The 27,929-nt window shown below is 44.3% G+C and overlaps 1 protein-coding gene across 1 annotated transcript; it reads right to left on the bottom strand.

Moving 5' to 3' along the window:
• Positions 1 to 182: 182 nt before the first annotated feature.
• On the bottom strand, positions 183 to 27,667 carry LOC106577533 (glycogen phosphorylase, muscle form). The gene is made up of 20 exons (XM_014155643.3): positions 27,186 to 27,667; positions 10,042 to 10,143; positions 9,597 to 9,675; positions 9,348 to 9,451; positions 8,989 to 9,120; positions 8,789 to 8,900; positions 8,493 to 8,575; positions 8,236 to 8,379; positions 7,921 to 8,013; positions 7,424 to 7,570; positions 5,028 to 5,191; positions 4,803 to 4,917; positions 4,596 to 4,697; positions 4,341 to 4,488; positions 4,199 to 4,257; positions 3,810 to 3,951; positions 2,393 to 2,600; positions 1,939 to 2,073; positions 1,773 to 1,839; positions 183 to 1,554 (listed from the first exon to the last, which is right to left on the bottom strand). Exons 1-20 carry the CDS (start codon positions 27,426 to 27,428, stop codon positions 1,402 to 1,404), a joined length of 2,532 nt encoding a protein of 843 aa, XP_014011118.1. The 5' UTR covers positions 27,429 to 27,667; the 3' UTR covers positions 183 to 1,401.
• Positions 27,668 to 27,929: the final 262 nt, after the last annotated feature.

Below are 27,929 nucleotides of genomic sequence, written 5' to 3'. Positions count from 1 at the left end.
AGTTACACAGCTAGTTAGCTTGTTTGTGAGTTTGTTGTGTGTACTTCACTTTGGCTTTGTTTGCAATTTTATAGTCCTGCGGTAGCACCGTCATTTGATCTTTACCTAATTTTCGCTGTGTAATTTGCTCAGTTTTTATTCATAGACACTAAAATGTATAGACAAAACATGATGAGAGAATGTAGCCATTTTGGAATGTAACAAAATATCACAACAATTGTTGTAACTTTGTCTCCTTTATTGACGGTTGTTTCACATTAACAAGAGAATGCAGGGTTTGAAGCTTTCAGTGCTTTTCAGACTCTCCCTAAAGGAAGATAAACATTAATAAACTAATGGAAAGTGCAATTTACATCAACCCTACACACTCAATTACTAGTATAATCTTAACTTTAAGTCCAAGAATTCCAAACACTGAAAAATACTATTGTACCAGAAATTGTTATTTATTTTAACATAAAAAACTAGCTGCTTACGTGAGCAGACAAGGTGTTCATGGGATCACTTTAGGCCGTACAACTACACACACAGCTTAGTTAAGGCAGCTTTATAGTCAATCATTGAGGTATTAGGCAGAGAAGGTGGAGGAGAGAAGGCTTAATTTGTTGCACTAAATGATGGATCATAACTTCCGACACTGGAACAACGTTTTGAGGATATACTGATGGGATCATGCTAAACAAAACACAGCTTATAGCAGAAAGTATTTTAGTAATAAGCATTGTGTGGGGCCTAGCCAAAAGATGAGCATGTCAACCTAGTCCATTGAACCGGATTCGTTATTTGGTGCAGATATGAATAAAGTGGTGGTCATTGGCAGGCCAAAGCTGTAGTGTAGAATCACAGTGTCTATGTGAGAAGAACGTGCATATTTTCAATACTGTATTATGATAAGCCACTCTAATGTTATATCCCTTGTCTCATCCTTGGAAGACATGGTTTTGATACCATTAAACAGTGTTGAGGTTTCCAGCTACTTGTTGACCACAATGACTGTTAAAGGGTGTATTCTCTGGCCAAATTGTCTTAAATGATGGTGAACAGTGTTACTGATGTTGCACAGCCAGTCGACTATGCATTGGGGAAGGTGATTACTGATTTTGATTCAGCCCATTGAAAATGAATACTGAATGTCGAGGTTAAAAGTGGTATCAGGTTATTGGCCATCACATAGCTGGACAGGGGGTTGCTATAGTCAATCAATAACTAATACTGACCACAATAAAATAACACAATGAAAAGGTACTAGTTATAGGGGAGATTTCTGGTTTCTAAACCATTTCTCAAGATAACATTTATTTTTTTGTGGAATAGCCAGAGGTAAATGCAGAAGTTGGGGGCTGTGGGAAAAACAGAGGTTGGGAACGTGGACAAGCCTGAGGCTGGTTTTCGGGCTGGGGCTTATTGGCGAGGATCATCTGGGGCAGGGATCCTTTCCAGGCTGGGCTCCATGCCCCAGATCTCCCGAGCGTACTGGGAGATGGTGCGGTCGCTAGAGAATTTACCACAACCGGCGATGTTGTGGATCACCATCTTGGTCCATTCTTTGGGGTTCTGTTGGGATGGATTGGAAGAGAGGGGAATTAAAACCATTGTAGAAGGAAGGAATACTGTTATGTTATTTATGTGGGAAAACTCGTAGAATTGACAGGGGAATAGTCAAGTCACCTTTTATTTACAGTGCATTTAAACAGGTCTTAACACACTTTACAAAAAAAGAAAGAAATTAAGAGAAAATAAAACAATAGATATTCAGTCTATGAAACACTGACCTTGTAGAGAGCACTGACTTTGTCCTGACATTTGATGTAGGCTTCGTAGTCAGCGAACACCTTGAATCTGCAACACAGATAGACATTGTGTGGCTGCGTGTATATCAGTTGAGTACAGTGTGTCAGCATTTGGGTATTCTTTCAGTGACTCAGCTTTTTCTCCCACCTGTCATGATGCAGTAGCATGTTGACAATGTCCTTGAAGAGGTCATGCTGGTCGGGGCTGAAGTATCCACCAGCGATCTGGTCCATTGCCTGCTTCAGCTCAGGAATGCGATTGTAGTACTCCATGGCATCATATCTGGAAGATGGATAAATTAATAAAGAACAGGATACATTTATAAAGAGGATAAAACATATTTTTTCCATTATGTCATTTTTACACCTATCATCATTTCCAAGTCATCCCCCCAAAAAATCTGCTTCCGTTCCATCCTTCACCATTCCATACGTCTTGGCTTCTCCACCAAACTTTACCAAGTAAGCATCCTTCCATGTCATCCAAAAGTTCTCTCCATAGCTATCATCCAATGCCAATCTTTTTGTCTTCTCCACCATCACTAACCAGAACCTCTTTGTCCATCCATCCATCCACCCACTCACACCCTCCACTGTCTTACCCGCTCTTGTCCATGGCGTCCACGTCATCCACCCTCATACCAAAGATGAAGAGGTTCTCCTCCCCAGCCTCCTCAGCCATCTCTACATTGGCTCCGTCCATTGTGCCGATGGTGAGCGCTCCGTTCAGCATGAACTTCATGTTGCCAGTTCCAGATGCCTCTGTGCCAGCTGTGGAGATTTGCTCAGATAGATCGGACGCAGGGATGACTGGGTAGAGAGAGAAAGAGAGATGTGGGGGAAGAGAGCGGGACAGGGATAAACAGAAATAGAGAGATGAGACCAGGCAGAGAAAGATGTGTCTTAGAACCTTTAACTTTAAGGTATAGGGGGCAGTATTTTTTCGTTTTCGGATGAAAAGCGTGCCCAGAGTAAACTGCCAATACTCGGGCCCAGAGTCAAATATTTGCATATTATTAGTAGATTTGGATAGAAAACACTCTGAAGTTTCTAAAACTGTTTGAATGATGTCTGTGAGTATAAGAGAACTCATATGGCAGGCAAAAACCTGAGAAAAATCCAACCAGGAAGTGGGAAATCTGATGCTTGTAGTCTTTTCAAGTCATTGCGTATCTAACACACAGTGACTTAGGGTTCATTATGCACTTCCTAAGGCTTCCACTAGATGTCAACAGTCTTTAGAACCTTGTTTCAGGCTTTTGCAGTGAACAGAGAGCGAACAAGAAGGCCGGGAAGTTGGTGACTCAGAAAATGACATGAGCTCATTGGCGCGCATTAACGTGATGAGGTAGCTGTGTTCCATAACGTTTTTCAAGACATTGGAATCGTCCGGTTGGAATATTATTGAAGTTTTATGTTAAAAAGGCCCTAAAGATTGATGCTATACAACGTTTGACATGTTTCTACGAACGTAAATATAACATTTTTTGACTTTATATGCTAGCTTGAAAAATGGGTGTCTGATTATTTCTGGCTGGGTACTCTCCTGACATAATCTAATGTTTTGCTTTTGTTGTAAAGCCTTTTTGAAATCGGACAATGTGGTTAGATAAAGGAGAGTCTTGTCTTTAAAATGGTGTTAAATAATCATATGTTTGAAAAATGGAAGTTTTGGGATTTTTGAGGAGTTTGTAATTTGCGCCACGCCCTATCATTGGATATTGGAGCTGTGTTCCGCTAGCGGAACATCTAGATGTAAGAGGTTAAAATGGTGTAAAATAGTTGTATGTTTGAGAAATTTGAATTATGAGATTTTGTTGTTTTGAATTTGCCACCCTGATATTTCACTGGCTGTGTCCCACAGGTGGGACGCTAGCGTCCCATGTAGCCCATAGAAGTTAACAAAATTTGGCGGCGCTAGCTAGCGCGAAGTCTGAAACGAAGAAGGAAGACATGGAGGGTTACTTAGCTCCTATGGGAGCATAAAGAAAGAAACCAACAAGTATGTGACTTTTTTACTTTTCTCGGCCAGAGTAACCTTGTAGTTCTCCAGGAAGATGACTTTGAGGCGGTCGCCCACCACCTCGTCGTGGTTGACAATATCTCCAATGGCCGTGATCAGCCTGATGATCAGCTTAGCAGTGTGGTAACCAGGGGCAGCCTGGGAAAAATTGAGAAAAACATATGGAAGCACATGGATGCCAAAATCTCATACAGGGTAGCTCAAAAGATTAGCCTGGTCCCAGATCTGTTTGTGCTGTCTTAAAAACTATAGTCGTTGTCTCCATAGGAGTTGGCAAGACAGCTCAAACAGATGTAAGACAGGCTAACAAAATATATCTATGACTAAGACTTTTACAATACACTGTGTATCCTTGTTATGTAATCCAACTTGAATTGCTACTCACCTTTCCTCCAATCATGATAGTCCTGGGGGTCCAATTCTTGTTGGGCTCCTTCTTGATGCCTGATTGAAAAAGAAGACAGGCTAACTTGGTTTACTGAATAATGTCTCTCACTAGAGCTGTGAAAGAACGGAGTACCACTCACGGTTGTAGAGAGTGATGATGTGCAGGCAGTTAAGCAGCTGCCTCTTGTACTCGTGGATCCTCTTGACTTGAACGTCAAACATGGAGTTGGGGTTGATCTTCACCTTGTAGTGCTCCTCGAGATAGGCAGAAAACTTAAGCTTGTTCTCCTACAGATAGAAACAGGTGTTAGGAGGAGTGATAGTCATTGTCTCAGACTGAGACGTTGACTGAAATGACAATGACAACATATGAAAAGAGACTGTTGTGTTCTGACCTGTTTGATCTTGGCGATGTCCCGAATCAAAGAGTCGTCATCCACAAACTCCAGCAAATTCTTCAGTTGGTCCAGATCGCGGATGTAATCCTCACCAATCCTCTGCACATTCAAACATTCAGAAATACCCATGTTTAGAATAATTCTATCAAACACTACTGTCAAAGCCACTCTTACTTCACTTTAGCTGTATACTCCACCACATACCTCTGCAATGACTTCAGCCAGTCCAGGATTGCACATGACCAGCCAGCGTCGGGGTGTGATGCCATTGGTCTTGTTCTGGAACTTGTGGGGGTCCACCTCGTAGAAGTCCTTGAACCTGTGGACACAATGAGCAAATTATCAAATGCCCCTCTACATCTCATTGACCAATGGGATAGCAAAGTACAGTATAGCTAACGCCAAAATAAAACAATGTTTTTTTTGTACAGAGTGGCCTTGATGATGTCCGAGTGGATGCGGGCCACTCCGTTGACGGCGTGGGAGCCCACGATGCACAGGTGGGCCATGTTGATCTTCTTCTGGTCGCCCTCCTCCACCAGGGACATGCGGCGCAGACGGTCATGGTCCCCAGGGTAAAGGTTAGCAATGCGCTGAGGGAGGAGGGACAAAGGATTTTATAGTAGTTGTACGGCCCTTCCTGTTTTGATCACGTTAGTGAGATGCTAGCACATAAAGGTTGAGGCAATGGTTTGGACTGTATCTAACTCTTAATCCCTCTAAAAGGTTCTGCAGACGGTACGTCGGATTCAGTCTTTCATCACGTCACACTGTGTGGTGTTCCCAAATTAGATCTTGATGTCAACCTGGACAGATTGTACAATCTGCTCCAGTTCTGTCATCACATTCTGTGATTGGCTTGCAAGGCTACATCAATTGACATAGGCTACGTCAACTGCAATGGTTTATTTGATCTGCACATGTGCCAGCACCAGCGGCACAAGCCTCACTCTATGCTTATGTGCGAGTGAAGTGAGTTCGGAACAACTTAAAGTATGCATTTTAGAACTAGTTTTCACATACAAATATGCACTATAAGTATGTAGACGCCCCTACAAATTAGTGGATTTGGCTATTTCACCCACACCCGTTGCTGACAGGTGTATAAAATTAAGCACAACGACATGCAATCTCCATAGACAAACATTGGCAGTAGAATGGCCCTTACCGAAGAGCTTAGTGACTTTCAACGTGGCACCGTCATACCATGCCACCTTTCCAATAAGTCAGTTTGTCAGATTTCTGCCCTGCTAGAGCTGCCCCGGTCAACTGTAAGTGCTTTTATTGTAAAGTGGAAATGTCTAGCTCACAGAATGGGACCGCCGAGTGCTGAAGCGTGTAGAATGTAAAAAACATTTGTTCTCCGTTGTAACACTCACTACTGAGTTCCAAACTGCCTCTGGAAGCAACGTCAGCACAAGAACAGTTCGGTCGGGAGCTTCATGAAATGGGTTTCCATGGCCGAGCAGCCACACACAAGCCTAAGATCACCATGCGCAATGTCAGGCGTCGGCTGGAGTGGTGTAAAGCTCGCCGCCATTGAACTCTGGAGCAGTAGAAACACATTCTCTGGAGTGATGAATCACGCTTACCCAGCTGGCAGTCCGATGGAGAAATCTGGGTTTGGCGGATGCCAGGAAAACGCTACCTGTCCGAATGCATAGTGCCAACTGTAAAGTTTGGTGAAGGAGGAATAATGGTCTGGGGCTGTTTTTCATGGTTCGGGCTAGGCCTCTTAGTTCCAGTGAAGGGAAATCTTAACGCTACAGCATACAATGAATGACCTTCTAGACGATTCTGTGCTTCTAAATTTGTGGTAACAGTTTGGGGAAGGCCCTTTCCTGTTTCAGCATGACAATGCCCCCGTGCACAACGTGAGGTTCCTACAGAAATGGTTTGTCGAGATCGGTGTGGAAGAACTTGACAGGCCTGCACAGAGCCCTTGACCTCAACCTCAATGAACACCTTTCTGAGGATTCGGGAATTCTGACTGTGAGCCAGGCCTCATCGCCCAACATCAGTTCCCAACCTCACTAATGCTCCTGTGGCTGAGTGGAAGCAAGTGTCTGCAACAATGTTCCAACGTCTAGTGGAAAGCCTTCCCAGAAGAGTGGAGGCTGTTATAGCAGCAAAGGGGGGACCAACTCCATATTAATGCCCATGACTTTCGAATGAGATGTTCGACGAGCAGGGGCCTGCATTCTTTTGGTGTCCGAACTTAAATAGGCTTCCCCTAAAGAACATGGTCGCTGAACATTTATTTTGATTGCTGATTTTGTACACTTATCAAAATCCCACCAGGTAGCCTGATTTCAGATGTATCACATAAAAAAGATTATAAGGGAAATCATTCTTCTTTCAAAGCATGAAAACGTTTAAAACAAACTTATATTAATCTGACTATTCACAATAATTGTCAGGTGCCTTGTGGCTGAGGTCAGTCACCAGGATCGGCTCGTAACATCGGCCACACCACATGATAAAGGCTCAACATTTCAGACACTGAGAGAACTTTGTTGGAGCCTACAATCACACGTAATGGTACTTAATCGTCAGACCTAGACCCTGTCACACTGAATGAGCCAAGATGTCCGACAATCGTTTACGACCTAAGAATTTGCCCATGATGTGGACATTTTGTCAGAGACTGCAAAATCATGGAATAAGACGGCTAAAATTGTACAGTCTGGTGGTTTTAAGATCCATGCCTTTATTATTTGACCCACACTGTAATATGGAGTGAACATTTGGATATCTCTCTCACTGTCTCTTTCTTTCTTTCTCCCACTCCACCCCCCTCCCTCCTGCCCTCTTCCTCTCTCTACCTCCAGGTGGCGTCGGTTGATCTCGAAGATGATCTCCAAGTGTCTGGGCAGAAGGTTTTGGAACAGGTCGATGGGCCAGCGCTCCAGGGCCTCAGGCAGAACTGTATGGTTGGTGTAGGCACAGGTACGCGTAACGATGTCCCAGGCCTGAGAGAGGGGGAAAACACAAAGATGCATGTAGAAGGAAATTGTCTTAGTGAATGTTTGGTCAATCAATTTAGGGGCATCGGAGAGGAAGAGGCTAAGCGAGAGGTTTCACTCTTGCCAAAATCTGTCCAAAATAAGCCCAATGTGTTTCTATTGGCTTATTTTAGACCTAAGCTTGTGACCTGCCTTCCCGCCTTTGGGACAACGACTCCCGTTGTTAGGGCAGAGACATGAGCATCTCGTGATTATATAAAGATCTCTGGGAGCATTCCCCTTTTTGTGGTGAGTATTCTTTACACTTCTATTTTTTGTGCAACACTTTTGCTTTAGCAGGGGGACCAGCACTATACCTTCTCCCATGTCTGGTGCTCCGTGTCCAACAGGATCCTCATCAGCTCAGGGATGGCCATGGCAGGGTGGGTGTCGTTCAGCTGGATGGCCACCTACAATATAGGCAAGAGAGAGGACGTCAGCACAATAGATACGATGCAGTTAGGGAAGAACACTTTTGCATATAGTCTCACACTCCGCCATTGTGTCTTTGGCATAGTACCGTAGAGTGGTCAATGAACAAAGACATTTGGAGAGTATATGGTGCTTTGATACATATCGTCTGGTTACAACATAGTCTAGGACGCTAAGGATATCTATTGTATCTAGCTTACCTTGTCAGGTAGGGTGGACAGGTCCACGCGCACAACCTCGGTGGAGCCAAACTTTGAGGACTTGAAGCGACGGACAATGTCCTGCAGAGTGGCCGCCACCACAAAGTACTCCTGCTTCAGACGAAGCTCCTTGCCCTCGAAGAACTAGGGTCAAACACAGATCCACAGTCCATCACACTTGTTTATTATGAATTCCTCATAACAGCGCATTGATGGCTGGGTAATTAAAGGTTACATAAACACTGGGTTCTACTCACGTTGTCATTAGGGTAGAGGACACGGGAGATGTTCTCAGCCAAGTTCCTGTCCAGCACAGCCTGAATGTAGCCACCAACATTGACTGTAGAACGGAAGAAAAACGTCTGGTCACATCATACATTTAAAATGCCTTGCACTATACTGTTTTCCAGCTCCACTCCTGACAATCTGACTGGTGAATTAGATGACTGACAATAATATTACAAAGGTTGTAAAGATGTTAAGTAATGCATCATTGAATCAGCAGGTTTAAGCAGTAAACCAGACAAGCCCAAACAGTCGAGAAGTAACTCACAGTCTTTCAGGTTGAAATCACACGGGGCCTTGGCGGACCATAGTCTCATGGTGTTCACAACGTTGTTCCTGTAGCCAGGGACCGGGGTGTCATAAGGAAGGGCCAACACTACCTGTCAACATAGCAGGGTCATGTAATGTTCAGTTACGTCGGCAATAATGACTATTTCTATGTTGTATCCTTTCAATGTGGCCTCTCACCTGTGTGTCAACCCATTTCACCCCTTCGGGGGTGTGCTCCACTCTGCCATAGAAGTGGACGGGTCGCATGTACTCAGGGCGGGCCTTCTCCCAGGGGTTGCCGTAGCGCAGCCAATCATCAGCCTCCTCCACCTGTGAAGAGATGTCAGCCACTACAATGAACTATGAGTTGATTATTCTGATTATACAGCATCATGAATCTACTATGAGTAGATTACAAAAATGTGAAAACGTGAGGAATGATTCATCAAATAAGTGGACCATCTAAAGCGCATGACTCCAACAAGCACTGAAAAGTACCATATACACTCACAGACATGTACATAAATATTGTCAACTTTGCCAGTCAGTCAAACTACCTGCCAGCCATTGACTATTTTCTGGTTGAAGATGCCAAACTCATAGCGGATGCCGTAGCCGTAAGCTGCCAGCCCGAGAGACGCCATGGAATCTAGGAAGCAGGCTGAGAGCACAGGTGGGGAGGGGAGGGAGAGATGAGGTGAGGGTTGTCCTGACCACTGCCTGAGCATCACTGTCATTGGCTACACTATTTGTGCAGGGAAGAACCAGTGAGGTAGATTAGTCGAGGAGTAGGAGGAGAAACTCACCAGCGAGCCGTCCAAGACCACCATTTCCCAGGCCGGCATCCTCCTCAATGTCCTGCAGCTCCTCCATGTCCAGACCCAACTGTTGAAGACGAAGATACATTGTGAAGATTTATAGTACTTTATTAGCCATTATACATATTAGGAGGATGGGAGGTACATTAGTGTAATAGGTCAAGCTTTAGCATCTGAATACAAGGGGATGGGGCAGTGTTCAATCTCAGAGTAGGGCCATGTACCTGAAATTCTTACATCAGAAAGTATTCTTGAATCTTACATGGAGTGTGAAAAAAAAGCACTCATTGTCAGTGTCATTAATGTTCAATGTGCCAGTTTCATACCCTCCACAGTGTATGTCACAGACAATGTACAAGGTTGAGGTAACTATGATGGGACACTGTTATGGTCCAGAAGGGTCCTATGGCCCTAAGGCCTATCCGTCAGTCACCTGATAGGTGGCCTCATCACAGGCATTCTCCAGTGCCAGGTTCACCATGGTATTCTGCAGTGTACGCCCCATGTAGAACTCCAGGGACAGGTAGTACACACGCTGGAGAGGAACAGAGGAAGGTGCATCAAGGAAAGTTAATGCAATACAGTACAGTGCAGAATATCCTCTACGTTCAATACACATTCAGCCATCCAACAGTAGTGTGCCCCCATGTGGTAGCCCTGAGAAATGCAACATTATCTCTGCCTCTCCTATTCTACTAGAGGCAGCAGCTGTAGTCAAGAGGGGAGAGCCCGGGGCTGCCAAAAACAGCAGTGCTATACTTGGCGACCCGTCAAGCAACAGCTCTTTCTGAGAGAGCATTGGAATGAGTTCAACTACCTGAACACCAACAACTGTTTCAAAAGATAAAAGTTCTTTATAACACACTTGGATTCATCCCAAGGTCTCACAATAACCGACAGAAAGAGTGCTGCAAACAGTGGCAGTTTGTTTACTTATGTCCGTATAGGATTTCTCTGCAGCTTGTCTCCGCCCACTACAACGTCACCGAGGACATACAGGTTTTACATCATATTCTCATTCAGATTCCAATTCATGTATGGGGTATGTAACTCACACTGAAGCTATGCAATGAAAGTATAATGAAATCAAATACATTTTTGTCACATGCACCAAATACAACAGGTGTAGACTTTACCGTGAATTGCTTACGTATGAGCCCATTCCCAACAACGTAGAGTTAAAAAGTAAGAAAAGATGAGCAAATAAAACAAAAAAAGGAAATAGTAACACAATAAAAAAAACTATAATGAGGCTATATACAAGGAGTTTCTATTGTTTTATTTATTTAACCTTTTTTTAACCAGGAAAAGCCCATTGAGACCCAGAGTCTCTTTTTCAAGGGAGACCTGGCCAAGAAGTCAGCAACAACCAACAACTGCTGGTGTTGAAGGAGACCAGACTACAGAGTAAGTTTACCCAAAAGGCCTTTGTAGATGAATGCATACAAATGTAGCTTTCTGTGCATATGAAGTGAGGTCCAAACTACCATTTGGTATAAGGTGCAATGGTGGGTGAGTGACTTGGCATTTGTAATAAAGCGCAAGGATGCATGATAAACAGAGTCCAGTCTCTGTAAAGAGTACCAGTACAGAGTCAATGTGCAGGGGTACGAGGTAGTTGAGGTAATATGTACATGTAGGTAGGGGTAAAAGTGACTAGGCAGTCAGGATAGATAATAAACAGAGTAGCAGCAGCCTATGTGAAGAGTGTGAAATTGTGTCTATGTGTGAGTGTTTGTGAGCGTATATAGTGTGTGAGTGTAGTATTTAAAAAAATAAATAATAATAATAATAAATATATATATATATTTATATTTCACCTTTATTTATTTAACCATATATATATATATATATATATATAATATATATATATATATTTCACCTTTATTTATTTAACCAGGTAGGCAAGTTGAGAACAAGTTTTCATTTACAATTGTGACCTGGCCAAGATAAAGCAAAGCAGTTCGACACAAACAACAACACACTTGAGTGGCTGGAGTCTTTGACAATTTTTAGGGTCTTCCTCTGACTCCGCCTGCTTTAGAGGTCCTGGATGGCAAGGAGCTCGGCCTCAGTGATATGCTGGGCCATACGCACTACCCTCTGTAGCTCCTTGCGGTGTCAAGCAGTTGCTATACCAAGCGATGATGCAGCCAGTCAAGATGCTCTCAACGAGCATGGTTACATGCACATAATAATGCTGTTATTGTGGATAGTCAGGTTAATATAATAGTTAGTTTAAAACTTGTACTTGCTTTGCAAGTAGAACGATTTCCCTAACAATCCTGTTTACATGGACACATCTGAAATCAGGCTACCTGATGGGACATTTGTTAATGCAGAACATCAGCAAACAAAATAAACGTTCTACCACAGTGACCATGTTATTTTTGCGAAGACTATTTGATTCTGAGTTGGGACATATGAAGTGTGTATGTGAAAATGATTTAGAACATGCATACTTACAGTTTTTCCTAACTCACTTCACTCGCACATAAGACGGAAGCTTGCGCTACCCGGGACTGGCCTGGCACATGCGCAGATCAAATACACCACTGGAATGCCAATTAAGCTGTTTACATCTCCTAATAATTTGAAAGTTTGCTCGCCGTATGCTTACTTTGATTATGACCTAATGCAGATTACGATAAGCAGAGTAAGATGTTGACATGACTAATGTCATACTCGGCCTTCTTCTATAATCAGTTTAATATTGAATTATTAGTGTGCATGTAAACATACTCAATGGTGCAGCTGTAGAACGTTTTGAGGATCTGAGGGTCCATGACAAATCTTTTCAACCTCCTGAGAGGGAAGAGGCGTTGTCGTTCCCTCTTCACGACTGTGTTGGTGTGTTTGGACCATGATAGGTCCTTAGTAATGTGCAAATCGAGGAACTTGAAGCGCTTGACCTTCTCCACTACAGCCCCGTCGATGTGAATGTGGCTTGCTCGGCCCTCCTTTTCTCCTTTTCCTGTAGTTCACAAATAGCTCCTTTGTCTTGCTGACGTTGAGGGAGATCTTATTGTCCTGGCACCACACTGCCAGGTCTCTGACCTTCCTGTAGGCCGTCTCATCATCGTCAGTGATCAGTCCTACCACTGTCGTGTCTTAATGATGGTGTTGGAGTCGTGCACAAACACGCAGTTGTGGGTGAACAGGGAGTACAGGAGCGGACTAAGCACGTACCCCTGAGGGGCCCCGTGTTGAGGGTCAGTGTGGTGGATGTGTTGTTGTCTACCCTCACCACCCGGGGGCGGCCCATCAGGAAGTCCAGGATCCAGTGTCAGAGAGAGAGAGTGATGAGTGATGAGCTTGGAGGGCACTATGGAGTTGAATGCTGAGCTTTAGTCAATGAACAGCATTCTAACATAATGTCCATGTGAGAAAGGGCAGTGTGGAGTACAATAGAGATTGCGTCATCTGTGGATCTGTTGGGGCGGTATGCGAATTGGACTGGGTCCAGTGTATGGGATGATGGTGTTGATGTGAGCCATGACCAGCATTTCAAAGCATTATATTTTTAGAGATGTGAGTGCTAAAGTGCGATAGTCATTTAGGCATGTTACCTTGACATTCTTGGGCACAGGGACTATGGTGGTCTGCTTGAAACATGTAGCTATTACAGACTGGGTCAGGGTGAGGTTGAAAATGTCAATGAAGACATTTGCCAGCTGGTCAGCACATGCTCTGAGTACCCGTCCTGGTAATCCGTCTGGCCCTGCGGCCTTGTGAATGTTAACTTGTTTAAAGGTCTTACTCACATAAACTACGGACAGCGTGATCACACAGTTGTCTGGAAGAGCTGGTGCTCTCATGCATGGTGGTGCAGTGTTGCTGGCCTCGAAGTGAACATAAAAGGCATTGACACTTTGTCTGTTTGATGGTTTGTTGGAGGGCGTATCGGGATTTCTTATAAGCGTCCAGGTTAGTCTTCCGGTCTTTGAAATCGTCAGCTCTAGCCTTTAGCTCAGTGCGGTTGTTGCCTGTAATCCATGGCTTCTGGTTGGGATATGAATGTACGGTCACTGTGGGGACGACGTCTTCGAGGCACTTATTAATGAAGCCCAGAACATATTCCAGTCTGTGCTAGCAAAACAGTCCTGTAGTTTAGCCTCTGCTTCATCGGACCACTACCGTATTGAGAGTGTCACTTGTACTTCCTGTTTGAGATATGGTCACATTTGCTAAATGGAGGACAAGGGAGAGCTTTGTATGCATCTCTGTGTATGGAGTAAAGGTGATCTAGAGTTTTTTTGCCTCTAGTTGCAAATGCCTCTTCGCTTCATTATTTCTAAGGTCACAACTTTTTTAACCTTTATTTAACTAGGCAAGTCAGTTAAGAACAAATTACTATTTCCAATGGCATTAACTGCCTTGTTCAGGGGCAGAACGACAGATTTGTACCTTGTCAGCTCGGGGATTCGATCTTGCAACCTTTCGGTTACTAGTCCAACGCTCTAACCACTAGGCTACCCTGCCGCCCCACTTAAGTGATAATGCCCTTGAAGCCAGTGTTCGGAGGAAATATTGGCATGGGGGTTGTTAGGCCCGAGAAGAAGTTGAGGGCTGGCAAACCGTGCCAATATATCCTCCAAACACCGGCTTTGAGGGCATTATCAGTTTTATACAATGGGTTACTATCATATTTAAATAATGATTTACATATTTTTATAAAAAAACATTATTTTGATGAATTTATTCATACTATTTCATCCTTCCACAAGATATAGTCCTTACACAAATCTAAGGTTGCTACCCAAGCCGGCTGGTCATTCTTTCTATCGGTTCGGTTGCCAGAGATGCAACCCAGTCGTTCAGTCTTTTTGTTCTGCATCTATGGACGCGACCCAGTCGTTCGTTTCAAATGTTCCATTGCCATACTGGCTTGCATCATTCTTATCCCTTGCTTGCTAGCTAGCCAATTATGGCTAACTTACAGTCACGTCAAAGCAGCCAGAATAACAGCAAAGTAGCCGCATTTGCATAAGCTGTTTTCTAGTGACATTTTTTGGATACATCCATAACAATGAGCTAATGAGACACGATTTTGCCTGACATAGAAAATGTGCTCACTCGTCAGGACACTGTTGTTCAGAAGAGCTAGCCAACAACACAGCTAAAACAATCACTTCAAACTGAAGCTGGAAAGACTGCAAACTAGCTGCACTTCGTTTCGTTTGACCTTCTTTAATTGACATTTCTTTGTAATTCAAATCAAAGTTTATTTGTCACGTGCGCCGAATACAACAGGTGTTCATTACTATGGGACAGCTGAAGATCGAATTTGAATACTGAAACAATGTTGCAAATGTCGGAGAGACAGACAGCAAGCTTTATACAAATCTCTGCTGTTGAAAATTAAATATTATTCTAAAATAAATGTAAGATAATGTCTAGATGCTTTTGAGACAGTGGGTTGCACAGTCAGATGGAACAGAGTAAATAGGCATTTTAACGTCATAGATTTAGCCTGTGATAACTTGTGGAATAGATACCGACTGGAATGCGGTTTTAACCAATCAGCATTCAGGATTAGACTCACCCATGGTATAAAGTGCTACAACATAATTGATCAGGATGGTGTGTTTGATATCCTAAATGAAAAGCTAGGAGGGAACGACACCCGAGACTTCGATTGACCTGTGACATTTCAAATGGGGTTTTCCGACAATAGGAGGGCATGCAAACGAGGACATGGAAAACAGAGCTCCCTACTGTCCCATTGAGTGTAACCATGATAAAGTGACAAAGGCATTAGTGGTCCTTTCTAAAAGGTTAGAGCGACTAGGGAGGGAGATGCCAATTTGATGGGGTTACATAAACACTCTAAATAACAGCAGTGTTACTACTGCTATTAATGCATTAGTAAACATAAAGACTTTGGGAAGAATGGATTGATTATGAGAAATTACTGTTTTAAGAAATGGACCGAATAACAAAAGTGTAATTGAACTCTTGATGACCAGGGGTTATCAACTAAGGATTAGTGTAAACAAATGATTATTTATATTTCTTACGGGGCATGGAGGTATTGGTCAAATATGTTCTCAGGGTCTTTATTTGATCACCCTGTTGCAAGAGACCTGCTTATGCCGATGATGACTTTACGCCGATCAATATAAACAGAGTAAGGTGTTTATATGACTAGTGATGTCATAGTCAGGCCTACTGCATGGCCGTGCACAGACCTTTCAGGGTGCAGGTGCTCAAAATGAAAAAAGAGCGCACCCCACCTTTATTTTTTGCCTGATTGTTTTTTTTTTTTTGTTATCTTCAATGCTCTTTGATTTTTAAATAATAACTTAATAATATAATATTCATAATCTTCTAACTTATGATAAATGTCAGGCTGGCTTGTTTGAATATTTTAGTATATTGTGGTCTGTGTTACTGCTGCCCTGACACACATGTCCAACTCCCGACTGAAGGGATGGAGTTGAGTCGGAGGGGTCATTGATGCAGCTGACCCTCTCTCTTTCTGCCTCTCTCTGCTGCGTGTATCAGTCAACCAGACCGAATATTGGTGGTGATGTAAATCAAGTGTTTTCAAGTGTTAATCAAATGTTTTGCTGCTGTTGCAGTACTGTTGATATTTAAACTAGGTAGCTAGCAACACACTCAACCGGTGACTACATCTCAAATTTGGATACCGGACAGTCGAAAAGCGTGCGCAGCCAGGTAGTTCAAGATTAACGTCTATCCATGTCCTAAGGATGTCGGGAAATGCCTTCAAAACTGGCCACTGGGGCAATAGTGAGCGCTATTACCATCAAGTAGGCTTGGGTTTTGTTAGGGTGTTGTGGACAGGGGTGGTCCCATGACTCTGGATCAGAAGGTTGTGTGTTCGATCCCCAACGTGCAAGCTGGGTTTTGGTTTTAACCCTATCCCAAAACTTAACCCTTACCTTAACCATTCGGAATGAATGTCTAAACTTACGAGCAGCAGGAGCAACAAAAACACTTTGAAATTTGACGTTTGGAGCAACTGCAAATACAAAAAGTTTGGAAGACGTGGATGAACAGCTAACTCTGCCATGAGACAGAGCTTGTTTTGCGTGTGCGAGCTCTGTACAGCCCAGACCAACTGGCACAACAAACGGACTGGGTGGGGGTAGAGGGTGGCGAACTTGACGATGTCATGACGACTTGCGGGCAGTGGGTTCAGAACAATGCCAAAAACTGTATTCAAAAATACAATTATACCACCACCCAAAAGGGCACTTGGCGAGTGGGAGGCACAGGTAGAACCCTATCTGTGCACGTGCCTGGCCTACTGCCATAAGCAGTTTAATATTTAATTATTAGTGTGCATGTAAACATACTCATTGATCAGTTTTCTTGATGCTACATGTAGTTGTTCATTGACATGGAATTTTTAGCAAATTTTGTGCATCCGGAGGGGAAGGTTGCTATCTTATTGGCTCTTAACCAACCATGCTATCCTGTTTGTTTTTTCACGTTGTTCGTAACTTGTTTTGTACATAATGTTCTTGCTAACATCTCTTATGACCGAAAAAAAGCTTCTGGACATTAGAACTGTGATTGCTCACCTCAAACTGGATGAAGAGTTCTTCTTCAATGAGTCAGACGGGAGGGATATAATACAAACACCCCAGATCCCTGTTATTCGCTGAAGAAGGAAACTGAGATTTCGCAGAAAGAGATCAGGGTGCCTTGTGAGGATCAGGCGACGAGTGGCTAATCTGCCTTTGTCTTCCGTCCTGCAAGCTAACGTTCAATCGCTGGAAAATAAATGGGACTTAACTGAAAGCATGTTTATCCTACCAACGGGACATGGCTGAACAATGACATTAAGGACATACAGCTGGCAGGTTATACACTCTATCGGCAGGATATAACAGCAGCCTCTGGTAAGACACGGGGCGGGGGCCTATGCATTTATGTAAACAACAGCTGGTGCACAATATCTAAGGAAGTCTCAAGGTTTTGCTCGCCTGAGGTAGAGTATCTCATAATAAGCTGTAGACCACACTATCTACCTAGAGAGTTTTCATCCGTATTTTTCGTAGCTTTCAACATACCACCACAGACCAATGCTGGCACTAAAACCACACTCAATGAGCTGTATACCGCCATAAGCAAACAGGAAAATGCTCATCCAGAGGCGGCACTCCTAGTGGCCGGGGACTTTAATGCAGGGAAACTTAAATCAGTTTTACCTAATTTCTATCAGCATGTTAAATGTGCAACCAGAGGGAAATAAATTCTAGACCACCTTTACTCCACACATAGAGACGTGTACAAAGCTCTCTCTGTTTTAGTCTGTATTGCCTACATGTTTCAAGCAGACCACCATAGTCCCTGTGCCCAAGAACGCTAAGGTAACCTGCCTAAATGACTACCAACCCGTGGCACTCGCATCTGTAGCCATGAAATGCGTTGAAAGGCTGGTCATGGCTCACGTCAACACCATTATCCCAGAAACCCTAGACCCACTCCAATTTGCATACCCCACCAACAGATCCACAGATGATGCAATCTCTATTGCACACCACACCTGGACAAAAGGAACGCCTATGTGAGAATGCTATTAATTGACAACAGCTCAGCGTTCAACACTATAGCGCCCTCAAATCTCATCACTAAGCTAAGGACCCTGGGACTAAACACCTCCCTCTGCAACTGGATCCTGAACTTCCTGACAGACCGCCCCCAGGTGGTAAGGGTAGGTAACAACATATCCGCCACGCTGATCCTCAATACGGGGGCCCCTCAGGGGTGTGTGCTCAGTCCCCTCCTGTACTCTCTGTTCACTCATGACTGCATGGCCAGGCATGACTCCAACACCATCATTAAGTTTGCTGATGACACAACAGTGGTAGGCCTGATCACCGACAACGATGAGACAGCCTATAAGGAGGAGGTCAGAGACCTGACCGTGTGGTGCAAGGACAACAACCTCTCCCTCAATGTGATCAAGACAAAGGAGATGATTGTGTACTACAGGAAAAGGAGGACCGAGCACGCCCCCATTCTCATCGACGGGCTGTAGTGGAGCAAGTTGAGAGCTTCAAGTTCCTTGGCGTCTATGTCACCAACAAACGAACATGGTCCACGCACACCAAGACAGTCGTGAAGAGGGCACGACAAAACCTATTCCCCCCCAGGAGACTGAAAAGTTTTGGCATGGGTCCTCAGATCCTCAAAAGGTTATACAGCTACACCATCGAGAGCATCCTGACGGGTTGCATCACTGCCTGGTATGGCAACTGCTTAGCCTCCGACCGCAAGGCACTACAGAGGGTAGTGTGTACGGCCCAGTACATCACCGGGGCCAAGCTTCCTGCCATCCAGGACCTCTATACCAGGTGGTGTCAGAGGAAGGCCCTAAAAATTGTGAAAGACTCCAGCCACCCTAGTCATAGACTGTTCTCTCTGCTACCGCACGGCAAACGGTACTGGAGCGCCAAGTCTAGGACTAAGAGGCTCCTAAGAGGTACCCCTTGTATATAGCCCCGCTATTGTTATTTACTGCTGCTCTTTAATCATTTGTTATTCGTATCGCTTACTTTTTTTGTGCATTTTTCTTAAAACTACATTGTTGGTTCAGGGCTTGTAAGTAAGCATTTCACTGTAAGGTTGTGCTTACTTACAAGCCCTGCACCTGTTGTATTCGGCGCCTGTGACAAATACAATTTGATTTGATGCTTTCCCCACATATAATGCTACACTAATAGCCACTGCCAATTTAGCCTGCTCTAACTTTGGCCTATTAAGCCACATTATTGCATCCCACTTTTAAAATTCATATTGTTATCTTGTTGCTATATTTGCATAGCTTCTTTCATGTAAACGCATTTAGCATATTGCTACTGATTAACAATTTCTTTGTGGATTTTGATGTGTGCTTGGGGTTATGGTCTTGCTGGAAGATCCACATACGGCCAACTTTCAGCCTCCTGGCAAAGGCAACAACGTTGATGCTGTTGACCTTAACAAGGGCCCCAGGACCAGTGGAAGCAGAATAGCCCCATAACATCAAAGATCCACCACCATATTTTACAGTAGGTATGCATGAGCAAAATCGAAACCCATAACTACCTACAAATATGGTGATGGACCTTTGATGTTATGGGGATATTTTGCTTCCACTGGTCCTAGGAGCGTCTGCTAAATGACAAATGTTATGCACTAGTAATGTTTACACATCTTCAGAAGAAGTGAACCTGCCTCCTGTTTAGACAGCTGGTTGTTGTGTTTCAGATCTTGGAAGGGGATGAGGTGGTGGACCGTGTGACAGTGGAGCCCTACATGCTGGGGGACTTTGTGAATCTCACAAACAACACTAGACAAGAGGTTCAAGGCCTCAGAATACGGCATAGACTTCGGATATCAGGAGGATGAAACTTGGCCGCAAGTGGATCTTCCAGCAAGAAAATAACTCCAAGCACACATCAAAATCCACAAAGAAATTGTTAAGTCTCCGGACTTTAAACCCGTTGAAAACCTGTGGTTCGAATTGAAGAGAGCTGTACATAAGCGCAGACAAACTATATCAAGCATCTGGAAGATTCTGTATGGGGGAATGGTCTAAGATCCCTCCCAATGTGTTCTCCAACTCATAAGATATTTTAGAAAAAGGCTCAGAGCCATTATCCTCGCACAGTGAGGTATTGAAAGCTATTGAAAAGAGGGGTGTCAATCATTTTGACCCCTACATTTCTGAGAAAAAAAGTATTACTTGTTAAACAAAATCGCTTTCTCTGAGAAATTGTACTAGTTTAAAATAATATAATTTCCCCATTTTTTGGAACATACAATATAGCTCATCTTTATTATCATTTTTTGTAAATGTTTTATTTAACTAGGAAAGCCAGTTAAGAACAAATTCGTATTTACAATGACGGCCTACACTGGCCAAACCCGGATGATGCTGGGCCAATTGTGCGCCGCCCTATGGGACTCCCAATCACGGCCGGTTGTTATACAGCCTTTATCAAGGTTGTCAATAATTTTGTACACACAGTGCCTTGGCTTTTTCCACATTTTGTTGTGTTACAGCCTGAATTTAAAATGGATTAAATTGAGATTTTGTGTCACTGGCCTACACACAATACCCCATAATTGTCACGTCCTGACTAGTATAGAGGTTATTTGTTAGTTTAGTATGGTCAGGACGTGGCAGGGGGTATTTGTTTTATATGGTTTGGGGGTTATGTGTATGTAGAGGGGTATTGTATTTATGTGTTCCGGGGTTTTGGTGTATGTTCTTGGTTGGTCTGCTAGGTTTTCTAGATTGTGTATTTCTTTGTTGGCCTGGTGTGGCTCTCAATCAGGAACAGCTGTACATCGTTGTTCCTGATTGAGAGTCATACTTAGGGAGCTTGGTTTCACCTGTCTGGTTGTGGGTAGTTGTATTTGCACTGCTGTTTGTTTAGCCTGCAAATCTGTTAGCTGTCGTTCTGTTTCTTCCATTACTCACTTTAAATAATAAAGTTAAAGTATGAGTATTCACGTACCCGCTGCGCCTTGGTCTAACCACTTCGACAGCTGTTACAGAACTACCCACCAACAACGGACCAAGCAGCAGGGTAAGGAGCAAAAAGGGAATTATATGGACTATCAGGGGAATTGGACATGGGAGGAAATTCTGGACGGGGCTGGACCTTGGCATCAGGCTGGGGACTACCGTCTCCCTCCGGAGGAAATAGAGGCAGCCAAGGCGGAGAGGCGTCGGTATGAGGCTTTATACGCGCCGATGGAGAAGCACGAGAGGCACCCCCAAGAAAAAAAATTGTGGGGGGCACACGGGTAGTTTGGATGGGCCAAGGGTGAGCCCTAAGCCAGCTCCCCGTGCTTTTTATGGGAAGCAGTTGGACTGGAGAGCGCCGGAGTATGCTGTAGTGCGCACGATCTCGCCCATGCGCACGCACAGTCCGGTGCGAGTGATCCCAGCCCCTCGCAAGTGCCGTGCTAGAGTGGGCATCCAGCCTGTAAGGAGGATGCCGGTGCAGCGCATCTGGCCACCGGTGTGCCTCCTAGGCCCAGGCTACGCTACGCCTGCTCTACGCACGGCAACCATCAGGCCCCTGCACAGCCCAGTTCGCCATGTACCAGCACTTCGCTCGTGCAGGGCTACTAGTTCCATCCAGCCAGGACGGGTTGTGCAGGAGGTGCGATCCAGACCTCCAGTGCTTACCCATGGCCCAGTATAACCTGTTCCCGCTCCTCGCACTAGCCTTAAAGTGTGTGTCCCCAGTCTGGTACCTCCAGTACCAGCACCACACACTAGGCTTCCAGTGCATCAGCCCAGTCCAGTATGTCCTGTTCCCGCTCCTCGCACTAGCCTTAAAGTGTGTGTCCCCAGTCTGGTACCTCCACTACCAGCCCCACGCACTAGGCTTCCAGTGCGTCAGCTCAGTCCCGAGTGTCCGACGACAGTGCCCCGTCCAGAGTGTCCGACGACAGTGCCCCGTCCAGAGTGTCCGACGACAGTGCCCCGTCCAGAGTGTCCGGCGACAGTGCCCCGTCCAGAGTGTCCGGCGACAGTGCCCCGTCCAGAGTGTCCGGCGACAGTGCCCCGTCCAGAGTGTCCGGCGACAGTGCCCCGTCCAGAGTGTCCGGCGACAGTGCCCCGTCCAGAGTGTCCGACGACAGTGCCCCGTCCAGAGTGTCCGGCGACAGTGCCCCGTCCAGAGTGTCCGGCGACAGTGCCCCGTCCAGAGTGTCCGGCGACAGTGCCCCGTCCAGAGTGTCCGGCGACAGTGCCCCGTCCAGAGTGTCCGGCGACAGTGCCCCGTCCAGAGTGTCCGACGACAGTGCCCCGTCCAGAGTGTCCGACGACAGTGCCCCGTCCAGAGTGTCCGACGACAGTGCCCCGTCCAGAGTGTCCGACGACAGTGCCCCGTCCAGAGTGTCCGGCGACAGTGCCCCGTCCAGAGTGTCCGGCGACAGTGCCCCGTCCAGAGTGTCCGGCGACAGTGCCCCATCCAGAGTGTCCGGCGACAGTGCCCCGTCAAGAGTGTCCGGCGACAGTGTATAGTCCGGAACCGAGTGAGACGGCCTACAGCCCGGAACCGAGTGAGACGGCCTACAGCCCGGAACCGAGTGAGACGGCCTACAGCCTGGAGCTCCCAGAGTCGTCCTACAGCCCAGAGCTCCCAGAGTCGTCCTACAGCCCGGAGCACCCAGAGTACAGTCCAGGGTCATCAGTGAATGGCCTCAGGCAGAGGATTTCAGTGGGGGTGGATGGGCCAGGTAGGGGACTGAGGCCTGAGCCGGAGCCACCTCCATTGTAGGAGGTTTGGGGAGGGGGGGTGTAGCACAGGAGCCATCGGTGACGGCAGCCACCCTCCCTTCCCTCCCTTTAGTTAGGGGTTTATTTTGGGGTTTTTGTTTAGGTGCATCCGGGGCCTGCACCTTTGGGGGGGGGGGGGGTACTGTCACGTCCTGACCAGTATAGAGGTTATTGGTTAGTTTAGTTTGGTCAGGACGTGGGCAGGGGGTATTTGTTTTATATGGTTTGAGGGTTATGTGTATGTAGAGGGGTATTGTATTTATGTGTTCCGGGTTTGGTGTATGTTCTTGTGTTGGTCTGCTAGGTTTTCTAGATTGTGTATTTCTTTGTTGGCCTGGTGTGGCTCTCAATCAGGAACAGCTGTACATCGTTGTTCCTGATTGAGAGTCATATTTAGGGAGCTTGGTTTCACCTGTCTGGTTGTGGGTAGTTGTATTTGTACTGCTGTTTGTTAAGCCTGCAAATCTGTTAGTTGTCGTTCTGTTTCTTGTTTTTTCCGTTACTCACTTTAAATAATAAAATTAAAGTATGAGTATTCACGTACCCGCTGCACCTTGGTCTAATCACTTCGACAGCCGTTACAATAATGTCAAAGTGGAATTATGTTTTTAGAAATGTTAACAAATTAATGAAAAGCTGAAATGTCTTGAGTCAATATGTATTCAACCCCTTTGTTATGGCAAGCCTAAATAAGTTCAGGAGTAAAAATTTGCTGAACAAGTCACATAATACAGTGCATTCGAAATGTGTTCAGACCCCTTGACTTTTTCACATTTTGTTAAATTACAGCCTTATTCTAAAATGGTTGGAATTGTTTTTTTCCCTCATTAATCTACACACAATACCCCATAATGACAAAGCAAAACCAGCATTTTAGAAATGTTTGCAAAAAAAAACAAGCCATGAGGTCGAAGAATTTGTCCATAGAGCTCCGAAACATGACTGTGTCGAGGCACAGATCTGGGGAAGGGTACCAACTTTTTTTGCCGCATTGAAGGTCACCAAGAACACATTGGCCTCCATCATTCTTAAATGGAATAAGTTTGGAACCACCAAGACTCCTCCTAGAGTTGGCTTCCCAGCCAAACTGAGCAATCGGTGGAGAAGGGCCGTGGTCAGGGAGGTGACCAAGTACCCGATGGTCACTCTGACAGAGCTCCAGAGTGCCTCTGTGGTGATGGGAGGATCTTCCAGAAGGACAACCATCTCTGCAGCACTCCACCAATCAGGCCTTTATGGCAGAATGGCCAGACAGAAGCCACTTCAAAAACCAGATTCTCTGGTCTGATGAAACCAAGATTGAACTCTTTGGCCTGAATGCCAAGCGTCACGTCTGGAGGAAACTTGGCACCATCCCTACGTTGAGGCATGGGGGTTGCAGCGTCATGCTGTGGGGATGCTTTTCAGCAGCAGGGACTGGGAGACTAGTCAGGATCGAGAGAAAGATAAACGGAGCAAAGTACAGAAATATCCTTGATGAAAACCTCCTCCGGAGCACTCAGGACCTCAGACTGGGGAGAAGGTGCACCTTCCAACAGGACAACGACCTTAAGCACACAGCCAAGACAACGCAGGAGCGGCTTCGGGATAAGTCTCTGAATGTCCTTGAGTGGCCCAGCCAGAGCCCGGACTTGAACCTGATTGAACATCTCTGGAGAGACCTGAAAATAGCTGTGCAGCGACAATCCCCATCCAACCTGACAGAGCTTGAGAGGATTTGCAGAGAAGAATGGGAGAAACTCCCCAAATACAGGTGTGCCAAGTTTGTAGCGTCATACCCAAGAAGACTTGAGGCTGTAATCACTGCCAAAGGTGCTTCAACAAAGTACTGAGTAAAGGGTCTGAATACTTATGTAAATGTGATATTTCCGTTTTTTTTATTTGTCATTATCGGGTATTGATGAGGGGAAAAAACGATTTAATACATTTTCGAATAAGGCTGTAACGTAACAAAATGTGGAAAAAGTCAAGGGGTCTGAATACTTTCCAAATGCACCGTATTTCTATACAAAAAGCCATTTTTTTTCTCAGCTTCTTAACTAACTCATCAATATGCTTTTTAAAAGACAGCTTTTCATCTATCCAGATGCCCAGATTTTTGTAAGCAGGGACAAGATCAATATAGACACCATCCAAAGTACATATGCTTAAATCATTAGAGTTATTTTTATGCGCTCTGGAGAACAACATATACTTTGTTTTACCTGCATTCAATACTAATTTCAGGTCAATAACGTTTTTCTGTAATACAATGAAGACAGACTGTAGTTCAGATAGAGCCTGGTCAACTGTGGGGACAATAGCATACACAACCATATTATCGGCATACAAGTGCAGGTTACATTTTTTTTTACAGACAAGTCAATATTGTTAATGTAAACAGTAAAACGTACAGGACCCAGAATCAAACCCTGCGGGACACCTTTTGTAGTATCGAGGAAACCTGATGTAACACCATCAGTAGATACACATTGAGTTCTATCTATCAAGTCACTTTTAAAGAAGTTACATGCAGCCTGCACTAGGCCAATTGAGGAATGCCTTTGAATTAGCAGTGAGTGATCAACAGTATTGAAAGCCTTTGACAGGTCAATGAAGAGGGCAGCACAATGTTGCCTTTTATCCATTCAGTTAATCATTTATAACTAGGGATGCAGCATAGATAGTGCTATGACCTGGTCTAAAACCTGGCTGATGTACAGTACATTTAGAATACATTTCAAAGATAAGGAAGATCTTAGCTGAGAATTAATCAAGAATTCTAATATTTTACCTAGGCAAGAAATTGGGCGATAATTATTTAGGGTCACCACCTTTGTGAACGGGGAGTACATGGGCCGCCTTCCAAACCTTGGGGATAGTACCAGATATATTCGCCAGGTTAAAAATATGGGATCATGATTCAGCAATCAAGGGGGCAGAGATCTGCAGCAAAAATGGATGAAGCATATCAGCCCCAGTGGGCATCAGTCTTAAGCAAGGCTTCTAGCACATTACAGAGAGTAAATTCTTGAAATGAAAAAAAAAAAAAAGATTCACGAGAATTGGACAGAATCAATTGAACATTTATTTTTCCAATGTGTGTATGTAACTCTTCTGGGTAAACATTAATCTGCAAATGTATGATGTTATTTTTCTGTTCAATAATCCAAGATTCTCAACTAATGAACCGTATGTGATGCATTTGTTCATAACTCTTGCTCAATATTACATCCATAAAATTACTTTCTTTAAGAACATAACAAATAATATTCTATATTTTTAAAGGTTCAATTAAATAATTACTTTGTCACATTCAATAATATGCTCTGTAAGAATAAGAAAGTAATTAAATCTATGGCTCCTCTTAAAGATGCATCGATCCGCCATTTCCTGGTTGTTGAAATTATAATAGTTAGCCTAATTTCAGTTTATGTGACAAAACAATTAAGTATAGTGTAGAGAATCATTGTAACTTCTAAACCGCTGTGAAATATATATTCCATTAACAAAAATATTGTAGCTCGTGTACAAAACCGAAAACTAAAAAGACAAAAACGTAAGAACAGGAAGCATAGAAATAGCGTACATAAAACAGATCTACCACTTCTTAGACTTGCTTTCAAAGAGAATGACAGACCTATAACTCACATTGTTATGTGAATTTGGTCGGGTCGCCCAAAAAGTTACATATTGCAGCTTTAAGCATTTTAAATGTATTTGAATGTAAAAACCCTTTTTGCGTTTTTGTTTTTGCGTGTTTGTGATGTTTTGTGTTACAAAAATCTATACATTCTTAAAAAATGTAACACATTTAATTTTATATCCTTCAAAGTGTAATGATAGAGTATGCGAACGTTTGTAGATTATGTTGAAAACGACAGGCGTCCATTTTGGATGCTGTCTCCAGTTTATTTATAAACTCAGTGATTAAGAATGAGATAACATACAGAAATGTACTGAATGTTTTCTCATCCAGAGATGCAACATCATTATGTAGCCTAACTAGCAAAGAGCTTTGATGGAGCGCTCAATGTAGAATTTGGCATTCCTTTACCATTTTCCCTGCATAATCACATTGAGGATGAAATAGTCTACCTTCTCCTCAATTGATATTATCAACATAACACTTCTGTAATTTTAGCGTCTGAAGCGCAGTCTAGATTTCAGCATAATTTCACATAATGCGCAGTGATATTTCCCTGGGAAAGCCACCCCCTCCCCACTTCACCCGGAGTCTGACAGAGGCGCAGGCCTACGTGCCGAAGCTTGCAATATGTGCGGAAGATTGCGATGGGACGGGAACACTGTGTCACTGCGGCAACTCGACTGCTTACCTTGGGGTCTTTCTCGTAGTAGTGCTGCTGCGTCCTGATCCATCGGCCAACCAGATGGTCGCGCACGGTGTTGGCCAAGGCGAAGTAGTAGTCCCTTTTGGTCGCCACATTTCGGTCCTTTACGAGCGTAAAGTGGAGATGGCGGTTAAAATTAGTCTTGAGGTCTGAAACATTTTCCACTCCTGCAAGCCCTCGCACCGATATCTGCTTTCTCTTCTCCTGGTCTGTCAGTGGCTTAGGCATCTTGGTAAATGCGTATTTTCTATTGTACGACTGTAGATCCGAATGACAAATATCGACCTAGGGTGATGAGAGATGGAAAGTAACTAACTGTGTTATGCCTATGCTTGTCACGGTGTTTGCCCTGCCTCCCTCTGACCAGTGGGGTTTCCACTCGATTGCACTGCCACAAAGTCTATACCGTAAAGCTTCAAGAAAACACAAATGTGCTTTTTGGTCTTACGTTAAGGTTAGGCATAATGTTAGCAGTGTGGTTAAAGTTACGGTTAGGTTTAAGATCAGATTTTAAGAAGATAATTGTAGAAATGGGCGGGGTTTATGACTTTGTGGCCGTGGGAACTTGGAACGACCGTCAAGTGGTGGACCGCTCTGGCATTATTGTACCAACCGCTCAAATGTTGTATCCCATCAGAACCCAAAATATTGTCTTGTTTTACCCCAAAGTATATGTAAACAAACACTATATAGCCACAAAACTAGAATCCTTAATTGAAACAATAACGT

The sequence above is a fragment of the Salmo salar genome, chromosome 18 (assembly GCF_965601325.2).
Source record: "Salmo salar chromosome 18, fSalSal1, whole genome shotgun sequence".
NCBI classification, from domain to species: domain Eukaryota; kingdom Metazoa; phylum Chordata; class Actinopteri; order Salmoniformes; family Salmonidae; genus Salmo; species Salmo salar.
This window is presented reverse-complemented; position numbering and strand designations above follow the sequence as displayed.